Here is a 14,705-nt window from a genome sequence, read left to right as displayed (position 1 = left end):
GCTTAACATTAGTTTTTTCCTTCAAATACATATTTCTTTTGACTTCATCTCTATTAACCCATTGTTAACGAGTTCTCTCATCTTTCCCTCCTCAAAAGTTGTAGATTCATGAAGAGATAACCCTCAATGCACTTGCATTAGTGATTTCAATTTATGAAATTCAGGGTAACATAAAATATTGCAAGAGTAATATAAGAGTAAAATATTGCATAATAAGAGTAAAATATTGCAATATTGTAACATAAAATATTGTACATCGTGTCTGATGAAGGAAGATATATTTTTTCAAGCAATATCTTCTTGTGTTTAGTAATGGTATAATTCAAGAAGTCTAAATAGAAATAATCTGAGTTTCAACTAGTTTTTATCTAAGTATCTCATGCCTGCATTTCATTAACATTAAAGAATAGGCTAATTTAATTTTCATATAAAATCCAAAATAAATAAATAAATAATAAATAGAATAAATAAACATAAAAAAAATATGAATAAAGCAGGTTCTTACAATATACAAAAAAGAAGAACAAAGCAAAATATATCTTTGCAAAACAGATGAAAGAGGAAGAGCTTTCCTATTTTTCTGATGAAGGAAGATATATTCTTTCAAACGATGTATATTTGTATTTAGAAATGGTATAATTTAAGAAGTCTATATAGAAATAATCTGTGTATTTCTAGTTTCTATCTAAGCATCTCATGTCTGTGTTTCACAAACATTTAAGAATGGGCAAATTAATTTTCATATAAATTACAAAAAAAAAGAAGCCTAATTTAAGTTTTACACCTCATAATTTTAAATATTTAACTAGTTCTAAAAGTAGCCTGCTAATAGTAACATTTTAGCAACTTCATTCAAATAAATACAATATCCAAAAATATTTATTTTCTTTAGTAAATAAATACCAGTTTAGAGGTGTATAAAATTTATATAATTAGAATAAAAATGAGTAAACACAATCATAATTACCTTCATATTAGTGTCTTCAATTTTCTCAAGAACTTTAGATGGTTCATATTCTCCTATCCTATATCGTAACAGTTGAGAAAAATCAAAAGGAGCAGAACCTTCAGTAAAGAGTTCTGTTAATGCACACCTGAAAATAAAATAAATTTAAATTACCACACATTTAAAAACAGAATTTTTACTCAACGATAGTATTCCATTTAAACTAGAAATTTTTATACAAGACTTATAAAATTTCATGAGGTGAATCGCTACAATGTGTAAATTAAAAACATGCATACCCTAAAGAAAAAATGTCCATTGCCCCAGTCAAATCACCAGTTTTTATTTCATCAGCGTGAATGATGAGAGATGGAGAAGGAGGAGCTATTGAACTTCCACTGGAAGAACTTACGGTTGAAGCCATGCTATACACACTCGATGAACTTATGGTTTTAATGAATCTCTCAGGAGCAACATAGCAAGTTCTTCGTCTTGAGGTATCAAAGAAGTACGAGAAATCAGCAGGGTTGTCCTATGAGATTACCATATATTACATGCAATAACAATATTGAAAATAATATAAAATACTGAAATTGTTTTTATTAGGTGAAGAAATTTTATTTAAAAAATAAATAAATAAAAAGGCGAAAGTATTTTCTAAAGTCATATTTGGTTATTGCAAGCCCTTGCTTAACAAAATCCTTAACTGAGTATAAAATATTGATTTATAATTATTACTTGACATGACAGTCTGGTTCATTAAAATCTCTTCGAAACCTGGCTGCTGTTTAGTAATTCAGTTATAGACATTGTGTGCCTCACTTTACCGCAACTGCACTTTGCTGATGAGCCAGAGAACTTTCAAGGCAATGACTTTCGTCATTTCTTTTAATTGAATTCTAATTCGCTATTTATTATTGTTTCTGCATTCTTTTTTGTGTTTATTCTTGCCTTGCCATTTGAAATATTTAAAAAAATGCTATCAAATGAAAAAATTAATTTTAAAAATAATGAAATTTTAACAAACAAATATGATTTCTAGTTATATTTGCTGATATACTTATCATGTATAATAATTTACAGTTATATAGTTTACAATTAGTTATATAATAATATAGTCCTTAATTTACAGTTGCAGTAATATTAATAGATATAAAATACTGGTTTCATTTTAATAAAATGAAAAAATTTATTATAAAAAGTAAAGAGATTTTAACAAACAAATGTAATGTTGACAGTTGTGTTTGTTCATTGAAAGTCATTACATAACACGATCCGAGACATATAGGAGAAAATTATAAGGAATGTTTAGTTTAATTTTTTTTTAAAAAATATGCTGTTAAAAAAAATATTACTTAGATTCAAATAATGCAAGGTCATTGCAAAGATCACCCACAATTTATTATTATCTCTTGTTGTGCTAATAGTCCCAAGGCACAACATTTTGTTACTCTTACTGCTTTTTCTTTTTGTAATTTTTGAACAACTTGAACTAAATGATTTTTATTTCAAACTTTTTCATAAGTAAAGAATCTTTCACGAACAGTCAGTTACTTTCTTTCAAACAGTTAAAAAATAAACAATTTAAAGTCTAGGCCAATAATAAAAAAATAGTGGGCCATGTTTAAGGGGCCACTGAATTGATTTAACAATATTTTAAAATATACTATCCTATGGAAAATATAAGAGATTTATATAATTACATCAAAGCATTTTTACAAAATTTAAGATTAAAATTTTAAAACGAGTTCACTGTGAATCAAGCTTAAAACCTTGAACAGGCAACCACACACTAAATTAAACTTGAAAATAGAAATGAAAAAATATTTAAGTTATAAATTTTTCTATATTACCTCAGCAAGATTTGTGGGCTTAAAACTTGCAAAATCTGTAAGAAGTAGCCAATTCCAACTGCTCACCATAACATTTTCAAGTTTAATATCACCATGATACACCTTAAATTAATAAAATTAGGTTAAAGAATTACACATGTTGAACAAAAATAAACTAAGATTAAAATTCAATATGAGTGAAGGAATATTTACACCAAGTTTGTGGCATTCACTGAGACACTGTAAGAGTTGAAATGCAATCCAGCGTTTTTCAATACTGTTCAAAAAAGGTCTTGTACTGATTCTATCATATAAATTATCTTTGACATACTGACGGATTAAAATACCAGCTTTATCAGTTATCTATAAATAAATATAAGAAATTTCAAATATGAGAATGTATTTTTATGATTCAAATAGGTATACCAAGAATAAATAAAATTTAAACATACCATAGCTTTTTGAAAAGGCAAGGCATTTGGCACATTTTTTAGGAGCTTTCTAATTTCTAAAATGAATAGAAAAATTAAATTAGATGATTGAGAATTTTGAAATTAGTATTATACTATTTGAAACATTGAAATGTCTGCACACATTAATCAAAAAGGGAGAGAGAGAGAGAGAGGCAGAAGAGAGAGATTAATTACCATCTAAGCGATCTCTGTGTGCTTTTAAAGGCAAGGAAGGATCCCTAATGGCAAATACTTTGACAACAATCAATCCTTCCCTAAACAAAGACAAATTATTAATTATTTTATTAAAAAGTGATTATATCTCATAGTAATTAAAAACTTATGAAAATGTACTTACTTGTGTTTTGCTCTAGCAACTTTAAAAAATCTCGTACTTCCCAAACTAAGAAGAAAAAAAAAGAATAAAATCTGTTTGAATTTGTGCCATTTACTATCTGTGCAGAAATATACATCAAAACTGAGCAAGCAAAACAGATAAAAAAAATTACCAACATATACTTGATATTAAAATTCTTATTTTTAGTTTATTAAAATTTTTAAGCTACTCCTATAATTAGAATGCAGTACAAAATGTTAAGGTATATTTATAAAATCATAATTCAAATAATTGGCAAAAGCAAAAAATAAATAAATAAAATAAATAAAAATGATAAGAAAAATAAGAATGACAGAAGAACTGTTTCTTTCAGAGCAGTCAAATAACTGAAGTAAAGCAAAAAAAATTTTTTTGACTAAAAACAGGGCCCGTGCAAAGAATTTTTTGAACAAATTCTGTAGTTTTTATATGATTACAGTAATTTCCATTAGATATGTTACATAACGAATTAGAATTATATTAAACCCAGATAATGTAAGTGTAAGCAACAAGAGAAATTAAGTAAGCATGAGACTGTGCAGAATATATGCTTTCTTGTGACAATAATTTATCAATAATGTGACAACGTGTTGCTTCAGATTTATCCCTCTAATACTACTCTAGTAAGAAATTATCAAAAATGAACCCCAACCCATTTCTATTTCTTTCACATTTAATCCTCATTTATCCTTCCCAACAGCAAAATGACTCTAGGTTTTAATTTGCATTTTATAAAATAATTTATAGTAAATTTGTATTTTGATTTGAAGTTTTTCAGGGAGAAAAATCAATCAAAAAAAATTTTAAGTTTTGCCCTTGGCGAGGAATTTTGAGAATTGGAAAATACTTTTGATATTTGGATGGTTTACTGGCTAATAATTTGAAGTCCTTAGCATGGGCCCTGTATAAAGAAAATGAAATATTTCCTCATAAACTGTGAAGGCATTGAGAAAGATTGTTTACTACAACTGTAATACAACTATGCTCATAATTTTCAATGTGTTTCTTAAGCCACTTTCTCTTTTATACAGTCAAGTGCAAAAGACCTGCCGTTTTACCTGAAAAAAATCTATTTTGAATGTAGTTAGAATTAATAAACTTAAAAAATGAGACAGTATTAAATTGAAGAAACAATGCACAAATATAAGCCAAAATTGTTTCCCTTCATTACAAAAGCCAAATCAATGGTAATATTATCTTTAGTTACTATTATTACCATTTTTGATTTTGGTAATTTAGTGAAGTATAAAAGAAAATAAATAAAATAAATTAAATTAAATTAAATTTTTTTTTAATAAACTTAGATTAATTAATAAATTTGATGAAATTATTTGCAAAGTAAAATACTCTCACAACAATCCATTGTGAGGTTAAAATCATGGAGGATAAAGCTTCAGTATGGCTATATTGTCAGCATTTTGCAAAAGTCACCTTTACTCCCCACATTCTTTTGAAACTGAATCAGCTTCAAGCTGCCATTGGGAAATAATGACAGCTTGAAAGGCAGTACAATGACAATGACAGATCAATGCCTTAACTAAGGCATTGTAGTTTAAATCAAGTTTTGGGCCTTTCTTTAATGTAAGCTTATGATGAACTGAAATAAAGTTTTTTTTTTTTTTGAAAAAATATCAACTGTATTATTTGCATTCCTTGTTATTTTTGTTAAATAATCAACACAAGGGAGCCACTCCAAAAAATGTTCACATTGAACTTTTTCAACTAACTAATAAGATCTAGCATTGTTTAGCAGAACTCTTAGAAATTAATAGCTCACTGACTGCAAAATGCACCATTCCATAAGAATGACCGGCCCACATATTATATCAATGACTCGTTCATATTTTTTTTTTTGAAGAAAATATTCGTTTTCCTTATTTTATTAGTTTATTTTTACAGCAAGCTAAGGAAATGTAACAATTAACTTAGTATATAATTTTATAATAATCACTGAATAAGCACAGCATTATATTTTTTCCTTGGAACTATTCATATCTATGCTTATTTTTCACTTCATCATCATTAATTTTTATCTCAGCTCTATAAGTTTCATTTAAAAAAATTCAATCCTAATTTAACTTTCCAAAGCATTTTGTAAAATCAGGAGGGGAATACAGCAATAACTATGAAAATGAATTTTTTATTTATTTATTTTTACCCGAAAATATTTGTTAGATTTTTTAAAAAAAATGGAAGTTTTTTAAAAAAAAATTTATTTAAAAATCAAATTGAAAATAGATATCAATTAGAGGACAAAATTTAGTCACTGACTTTTTCAGTTCTGAGGACTGAAGAGTGGCACAAATGAATCAACAGAATTGCTAAGCAAATATATCTGTGAATTACCACACATTTTTAAAAAAATGCATTTTAAGTCCTAAATAATTGAAACTTTTGAAGGAATTAGATGCCAGGTAATCATGGCAAGCGTAATTGTGAGCCCAAGTCAAAATTTTGGAAAATTTCTTGAGTAAAAAAAAAAGAAGTTTAAATCGAAAAATTTGAAAAGAATTTAAACAAGGTTTTTTCCTTTTTCTCAATATTTCTTAATTGACTTAAAATATATTTAAAATTTTACACATACCTATACCATTTACAAATACAGATGTCGACCTGGAGAAGTAATTAAAATTTACAAATACGTCTTTTTTTCTTGAGTTTATGATTATAATAACTATCTACTGATAAAAAATGAATATTAATCTTGAATATAAACTTATAAAGTATCTTCTGGCTCTCCCTTACAAATAAAATAAACTGTGTTTTTAAGTTCCACCTTTGAAAATTTGATTTCTGGAAACTTTTGTGATCAATGATTTTTTGAAACGTCTGAACCTTCGATCTCCGGAAACTTCTGGATCACGGTTAGCGAAAAATCTGGATTTTTTCCAGAGCACAATCAGCCCCTTCATGGGATCTGACAAGGAGCAAGGAGAACCAGTAAAGATGGGGCTCTACCTTTTAAAGCAACATAAAAAGATAAATAACTTAAACTGGTAAATATAAAACTAAATATAACAAAAAACAAGATATTACTTTAAATCAAAGCTGCATTCTGGAAGATCACTGAAATAGTATTCCACAGGAAAAATCTGTGAGGGAGCAATGCCAGTCAGTTGGTTTCCCATGGTTCAGCTCTACAATAACTAAAAATTGGATGAGGGGAAACATTACTGATGACTAATTAAAAATATAAGACTTAAAAAATGTATTGATTTACAATTTTTGAAACCTTACATTTCATTCGATGCAATAAACTAAAAATAATTCATGAACATGAGAGAAAATTATAAGGGGGGCATTCTTTGCAGATCTGTTTCCGAAATTGAAACAGTTAACTGATTACGAAAACAGATAATGGTAATCATTATTTAGTTTAGGTACATATTAAAATTTTTTTTTTCATTATTATAATTCACTATAAACCTAAAAAAATTTTTTTTGACATTTGATAACAATTTAATCTTAGTCCTAAAATTCATTATTCTATTTTAATTTTGATATTTAATTGTAAAAATCTGTTAAAAATGTGGTACAAAAGAAGATTTTTTTAAATTTAAACTCTTGAGGTAATAAATAATTCTTAACAATAAATATAACAGAACCATTTGTCTTGTAGCATTTAGTTTAGACACATAAATGATACCAAGTAGATGATGATTATTGATATTACCATGTCGTGGGAGACGTTTCATGTATTACTCTTGACATCGGTANCATGAGAGAAAATTATAAGGGGGGCATTCTTTGCAGATCTGTTTCCGAAATTGAAACAGTTAACTGATTACGAAAACAGATAATGGTAATCATTATTTAGTTTAGGTACATATTAAAATTTTTTTTTCTTCATTATTATAATTCACTATAAACCTAAAAAAAAAAAAATTGATTTGAGATTTGATAACAATTTAATTTCAGTCCTAAAATTCATAATTCTATTTTAATTTCGATATTTAATTGTAAAAATCTGTTTAAAATGTGGTACAAAGGAAGCATTTTTTTAAATTTAAACTCTTGAGGTAATAAATAATTCTTAACAAAAGCAATAAATGTAACAGAACCATTTGTCTTGCAGCATTTATTATGAAAGTTGCTTAAACACATAAATGATACAAAGTAGATGATGATTATTGATATTATCATATTGTGGGAGACGTTTCATGCATTACTCTTGACAATCGGTAATGTGTCACTATTGCCCCCCTCCCAGATTCCTTCTAATTGAAACATTATTAACACCTCATAAGTAAATGTACATTTTATTGAATTTACATATACAGTTACATATAAATATTTCAAAATAACAAATTAGAGATTAGGTATCCGAGATATTTATGTGTTACTTGCTAATTCATTAAAGAAAGTTATAACAGGCAAAAGTTATTAAAAACTGTGTTAATTTTAATTATCATTTAATTAACGCTGTTTGAATCCTTTTAAGGTTAAGAAAAAAAAGGTTATTCAAAGAGAAATTATTTGTAAAAAAAATTTTAAAATGCAACTTGACAAACTTAATTTGTTTAAAAAGGAAAATGGGTGCATATCGCGATGAAAATTATTAATTTCATACCTAACAAATTTAAAGACTGGCAATATTTTTCTAGTCACAGTTTAAACTAACAATGAATTTAAGTTTTGATTAAATTATTTTTATATTCAAATTGGAGAAGTATTATAAAAATGCATTACGACTTAAGGCAAACATCTCTGTAAAATTTCATTGTCACTCAAGTTCAATGAAAAAATATAAAAAATTATCAGCGGATGCCATAACCATTAATATATACTGAAAAGTGCAAATATATGAAAAATTGCTGGGACTGATTGAATCCTGTACTAGATTGGAACTTACTTGAAACAATAATGTACTTTCCATGCCAAATTCAAAAGAATAATCGAATAATCACAAAAGATGACTTTAAGTTCAACTGAACAATTAAAAACAATGATTTTTAAACAAAGTAAATTTTAATCCTACAAAACTTAAGTTTTTATTCTAGTTAAAAATAAATAAAAGCTAATTTGGATTTTAATTTAAACAATATTAAATTTTGACAATTTATTTAAATAGTTTTGATATTAAATATAACGTAATAGTATTTTTATAATCACAGTGCATGAATATACACATATAACTTTTAAATTCTTGCTTATTTTATAAAGAAATGAACTAACACTAGATATAAGTACATTATTGTTTCAAGTATGAAATCACGAACAGTAATTTCAAAAAACACTTTGGAAGTGCAAATACTAAATTTCTCTTAGCATTGGAATATGTAAAATTAAAACGATACGTAATATTGATCGAAGACAAAAAAAAAAGCGGTTTGAAACAGATTCATTGGTTTCTGTACGCTTCATATATAACATAAAAGTTAGAAGATAATATTCCAGAAAATTTTCTATACCTAATTATACTTCAAATGCTGTGATTTCCTTGATTTTTATTTCATATTAAATTTAGATTTTAAAAGTTACACAAATTCCACTTAATCATTACATTAAATTCAAGAACAATCCAAGCAAGCCTAGTTTCGAAATGACAATTAAACTTATCTTGAATAGCAACAGATTACGAAAAAATTATCAACTAACTTAAAAAAATAATTAGGAAGCGATTTATTTGATTGAAGACATTAATTACTTAAGGAAAGACTTAAATATCAGAGTCAAATTAAAAAGTTGCTCAGTTTCAAGCTTTATTTACAAATAAATCATCTGTTTTGGGCTTTGTCATTTGTTTATTATTAACGCTTCCAGCTCTCTATTTCTGGTTGATTCAAGAGTTAGAATGCGAGGATTTCAGGAAATTGGTCGAAATCGGCCTTGTCTTATTTTATTACATCATAAGTCACCTTTCGCTATCTGTTTCTATCCGTTTTGCATAGCACACATTTTTTTTTCTTGGAAAAAGTTCATGATCAGGAGGAAACATGATCAGTTTTTTCTTTTCGCAGTTAGAATTCGAATGTTTATCTTCATTTTGAATTTCATTAGCTTTGCATTGCCTGATTTTTGTTATAATTTTTTGTTTTGTGTATGATTTTTTTTAATCTGAATAGTTTTTTTTAAAACTTTTTTTATCCACGCTAGTCCTACACGAAATTGGTTTATCGTAAACAAGTCATAAATTTGATTGCTTAATCAATAGATAGTTATTTTAAAAACCATCTACCGAGAGTGGAAAGAAATTAAAAAATAATTAATTCACGTTAGCAACGATCTATAGGGAGCGCTGTTATTTGAGACGAATGACTGCTGGCAGTAATTCGTCTCACGATCATCAGTTGCACTGGAGACTATGCAAAGAGTATACACAGGCACATAATGTTATATAATTTAATCTTGAAAAAAAAAGTTTTTTGACCACAATTTTGATCAAGAAATTTAAAGTTTCGATAAAAAATCATTATTTATAAACTAAAAAACGTAAAATAAAAAATGCTTATGATTAAGAAAAAAAAAAACGATCCTGAAAATTCGTTATTTAGAAATAAAGAGTTTTCATAGTTTTTTTTTTTTCAGTCTTCTCAATCAGACGTAGATTACCATTCCGTTGAGAACTATCATCAAATTAGAAAACAAATTATTTGCAAGTAAATTTTTTATTACAAAAATCATAACACTCATCATTTGCCTTATAAATCCGGAGAAATACAAAATCAAATGTTCTAAGTTTGTAAGAAATTGTATTTTCAAATAATACATAGATTATCCCTTAACTTTAAGATGACAAACCACACAATAAAATTTAATAATTATATAATCTCGATATGAATTTCAATCATTCAAAATTAAAAAAATACTTACCAAAAAATAATTAAAATGCACATTAATAATCAACACAAATGATGCCATTTCAAGTAATTCGGATGATTCTTCACTGTTGTTCTCCGAATTATACAGATACAGAAATGTATAGTATTCTATAAAAAAAAGAATATTCTCTAACTATTACTGTTCTGCACGTTCTAAAATAGCATTTATTCATAGGAATGTTGTAAGCAATGTGGACGTAAATAATTTCATTTTAATTTTCATGAATTAAAGACAAAAAAAAAATGGATTTTACCTTAATTCGCATATCTTGAACAGAATGCGATCACGAAAACGGAAATCACTGGTTCAAGTTTGTTAGAAGAAGAATTATTGAGAAATCGTTCTTCAAATGTTGGGCCCGTTCTGTTTCCGAATGATTTACAAATGTTCTCGGTCGCTTCCTCAAGTTCTTCTGCCTTTTCCATAAGGGAATTTTGCTTTTTATTTGCAGCTGGGAAAAAATGCGTCCTACGTAGGACGCATTTTTTCATCATTGTAGGACGCATCAGAATCATTGGTAGAGTATACTCTACCAATGATTCTGATAGACTTAATAAATAAAACTCTGATAAACTTAATAAATATAAGCCTGAGAATATCATCCCCGCTAGAGGGCGTATTCAAGCTTTGCGATCGCGAATTATATTTAGGAATACAGACTTTGGAGGACATAAATAAATGCGAAATAATTTTATTTGTTAACTATTGGCAATCCAAATGGGCTACAGGTGTCGTAGAGTAGAACTTTCTACCTTTCACCATTATAATGATGAAAGGTAGGTAGTTCTATAGCCAGTGGAGAGTCATAGGAGAAGGAAATACATTAGTTTCTGTCTTGATTTTCAAATAGATTAAAAACTTTTAAGTTCGAAAACTATATGGAATAGAAAACTACAATGAACGCAGCTCTGAAAGAAAGTGTAGTGGAAGTTAAAAAAAAAAATTTTTTTGACAGTTAAATATGAAAAATATTAAGAAAGGAGGAAATATCGTAGTGCATTCCTATATCCTAGGAATATTCCTAGGATATATAGAGGAGGAAATATCCTATATAACTAAGAAGAGAGAAGGGGAGGGGAGGATAAAGACATATGCCGGTGCCATATGGCACCGGTCTTCTCCCCAGATGGTCTTCCTCCCAGATAACTTTTGAAATCAACGAGAGAGGGAGAGAGAAACAGAGAGAGAAAGAGAGAGAGAGAGATTCCTTACATCAATTGCTAAATAGATTTTAATTATTTGATGATATTACTGATGACTCTAAAAGAAAATTCGATATTGCACTCATTTTACGAGAAAATATATTACTTGAGCATATATTCTCAACTTCATTAAATTCGAACCAATTTGTTGGGAAACAATTCCACTCTGAAGACCCGAATATGATCGACATACAGGGATTATTTAATAATTTAGAAAAAAAAATGTTCATAGAATATTAATAGTTTAAGTTCATATTTAGGAAGAACATTCAGCTGTATAACAAATTTAATTTATGTTAAGGAATTTGATAATGCTTTTACTCAAATCATTAGCTTCGTAGCAAGCAGAATATAGATTGAAATTTATAGATTTATGAAATGTTTTAAAGACTATAAAGTTAGCGAGAGCTGAACTGAGGTGTAGATTGCAGGTTCATACCCTAAATTCACAGAAGTGTGCCAAAGCTTATAATCAAAAAGCCAGCCAAGCAGGTGATTTCAGAAACTACAAAATAGGACATACATTTATGTTATTCAAAAATTCAAAGCGAGCAATAATTATTATTTACTTCAAAAAATACTTTTAAGATGCTCATTTTATTTTAAAACTCATTCTTTCAATTTTATCAATTCTTTCACTTTTATAATCCATCTTGCATATAAACAACCAGCTGGTGACGAGGTTATTGGTCAAGTTTCTGTGTATCAGTGATCCTTTACTTGAGTTCCAAGCAAAGAATATAGAAATGAGATGAAGTCCAGCTTGAAGAAGACGTAATTAACGCTGGGAGCTGCTGCACGGTTCGTCTGGACATGTCTGGAAAACATAAAATGATCTATAGCCTGTTGCAATATATATATATATAACTTACAAGGTGAGCAAGATCCAACGCATGCCCAAAAGAAGCAAAGTGACTGTTAGAATGTACGTCACCTGACAACAGGTTGTTGGCTAACTCTACATGTATGATTGGGTACGCTGCCACTCGTATGCCATTTTATTATTTCTTTCTAAGACAAAATGTGGTAACAGATTTAATCAACATGATATAAATGCATTCTCAAAGGAATATCTTTATTAAGAGTACAGTAGCGTTTATCATGAGTAAGAATGCAGAGCAATAATAAATATAAAGGGAATTTTTCTTCTCCTCCCCAACTCCAGTAGTGGTTAGGAGGAGGGGAGCGTGAAAATCTGTTACAAGAATTTTGTTGTCAAGCTGTTGTACCCGTAAATGTTGTTTTTTCCATCAATAACCACACTAATTCATGGGGGACTGGTTTACATTATGCCTACGGAAGCTAACCTTCTTTCCCTATGTATATTCTTCGTTGCAAGTACATAACTTACGGGTTTCTGAGATCAGAAGAACAAAAAAGTGACTTAAAAAAAAAGGATTTTGATATGTAACAGTGCTTTAAAGACAATAACATGTATATAAATATAAAAATAAATAAATAAATAACGATACAGATCCAAATGATATAAAAAGGTCATTTCAAAATTAAAACTACTTTCAAAATTAAAACTTCTTTAAAAATTATTTCAAGAATCAGACGATATTTGATAATATTAATAATTTATTTTTTTAAAAATTAAAATGCAGACGATATCTTAGCAATAAATTTGTTTCTAGTAAATTATTTTTTAGAGGTGTCTTATTTAGATTTTTTTACCTTTAATAGAACATACACATTTTGTCAAATAAGAATATTACTATTATTCCTTAACATGCCCTTATTAGGTTTAGAACTGCATCAAGGAAACAGAATAACAGTTTCAATAAGCTCTTTAATTTGTTATACGTTACTTGGCAGAAGACGAACATTTCGTCGATTGCTTTACAGCAAATATGAAATAGCACAACTTGAATGCGAATTTGAAGATCGTTGTAAATCATGTTGGTAAGTAAAAGTTATAATTTTTAAAAAAGCTATTTGTTCGATGTTCAAATTAATTTTAAATTTATAAAGATAAAAGAAATCATTAAGAATTATTTTAGTAGAAATAGTTGACATAATTCAACTAATTTAAAAGTGAGCGTTTGTTCTATGCTTTAGTTATGCGTGTGCAGTTGTCCAATCAATGTTTAATTAAATTATTAATTCACCTTGAGTTTACTTAATATAAATAGATAAATTATTTAGTGTCTTGAATTCATGTGAAATTAAATATATTCGATAGTACAAATTTGATTACATACGCAAAAATGTCAAAATTCGTATAAAAATAAGATATTTTTAATTATAAAAATTGCCGTATTATATCGAATATTCCTTTTTATAAGAGGATATTTAATCGATAGTAAAATTTAATCTGAGGATTAAATTAATTAAAATTTGTTCTAAGCTTTAACTACACGTATGTACAAGTATAATTATTGAAAGTTGAATTAATGTCGTACTCATTTAATCAATAATGTCTAATTCATTCAATCTAATTGAACATTAATTCATTAGTTTGTTTGTGCCATGTGTTCAAGCAAAGTTAAGTCAATATGATGACATAAATTTGAAGACGCAACAAATAAAAATGTCGATATTTGTTAATTAAAATATTTTTTATTAAAATATTTGTGATTAAAATATTTGTAATTAAAATACTTGTAATTAAAATATTTGTAATTAAAATATTTATAATTAAAAATTTCTATTTAGAATAAAAATAAATAAATAAATAGCCTTATTATGCAGAATCGGAATATATTTAAAAATAAATAAAATTTATATTACATATAATGAGACTATTAATTAATATTACTTATTTTATTATCTAAGTAATGCAATATACATGTTAAACTTAAAATAACGTTCAGTGTTTGGAACTTATTGTTGGAAAACTACTGGTAAAATTATATTAAATATGGAAAAGGTATTTTTCCAGAACATGAGACATGATTTATAAAAAAATTATTATTATTGTTGCATAAATTAAGTCCTTGTAGTATTTAGAATACAGATCCCTGAACGGTGTTTTATTTTTTATAGTCACTTCCGTAATGTATAGAATGTAATTATGTTGTTATCAGGTCAATATTTCTCAGAACGAATCATTCGATCATCATATTAAATGTT

At 27.2% G+C, this 14,705-nt stretch overlaps 1 protein-coding gene across 10 annotated transcripts in view; it reads right to left on the bottom strand.

Annotated features, from left to right (window-relative positions):
* Positions 1–9,363, bottom strand: part of LOC107444174 (vacuolar protein sorting 15) — a 52,279-nt gene extending 42,916 nt beyond the window's left edge. For 7 of the 10 annotated variants that reach the window (XM_043042743.2, XM_071181244.1, XM_071181245.1 and 4 more), the window contains exons 1-9: positions 9,018–9,355; positions 6,643–6,752; positions 3,589–3,633; positions 3,426–3,505; positions 3,231–3,286; positions 2,992–3,141; positions 2,800–2,901; positions 1,246–1,478; positions 968–1,094 (exon numbers count right to left, since the gene is read on the bottom strand). In XM_043042743.2, the coding sequence (XP_042898677.1) occupies positions 968–1,094; positions 1,246–1,478; positions 2,800–2,901; positions 2,992–3,141; positions 3,231–3,286; positions 3,426–3,505; positions 3,589–3,633; positions 6,643–6,734 (885 nt within the window). In that variant the 5' untranslated portion in view covers positions 6,735–6,752; positions 9,018–9,355. Of the gene's footprint in view, positions 1–967; positions 1,095–1,245; positions 1,479–2,799; positions 2,902–2,991; positions 3,142–3,230; positions 3,287–3,425; positions 3,506–3,588; positions 3,634–6,642; positions 6,753–9,017 lie in introns of all 10 variants that reach the window. The other 3 variants (XM_071181241.1, XM_071181243.1, XM_071181240.1) reach the window with 3 other exon arrangements.
* Positions 9,364–14,705: the final 5,342 nt, after the last annotated feature.

This window comes from Parasteatoda tepidariorum, chromosome 5 (assembly GCF_043381705.1).
Source record: "Parasteatoda tepidariorum isolate YZ-2023 chromosome 5, CAS_Ptep_4.0, whole genome shotgun sequence".
Taxonomy (NCBI): Eukaryota; Metazoa; Arthropoda; class Arachnida; order Araneae; family Theridiidae; genus Parasteatoda; species Parasteatoda tepidariorum.
Note: the sequence above shows the minus strand (reverse complement) of the source record. Positions and strands in the feature narration are given on the sequence as shown.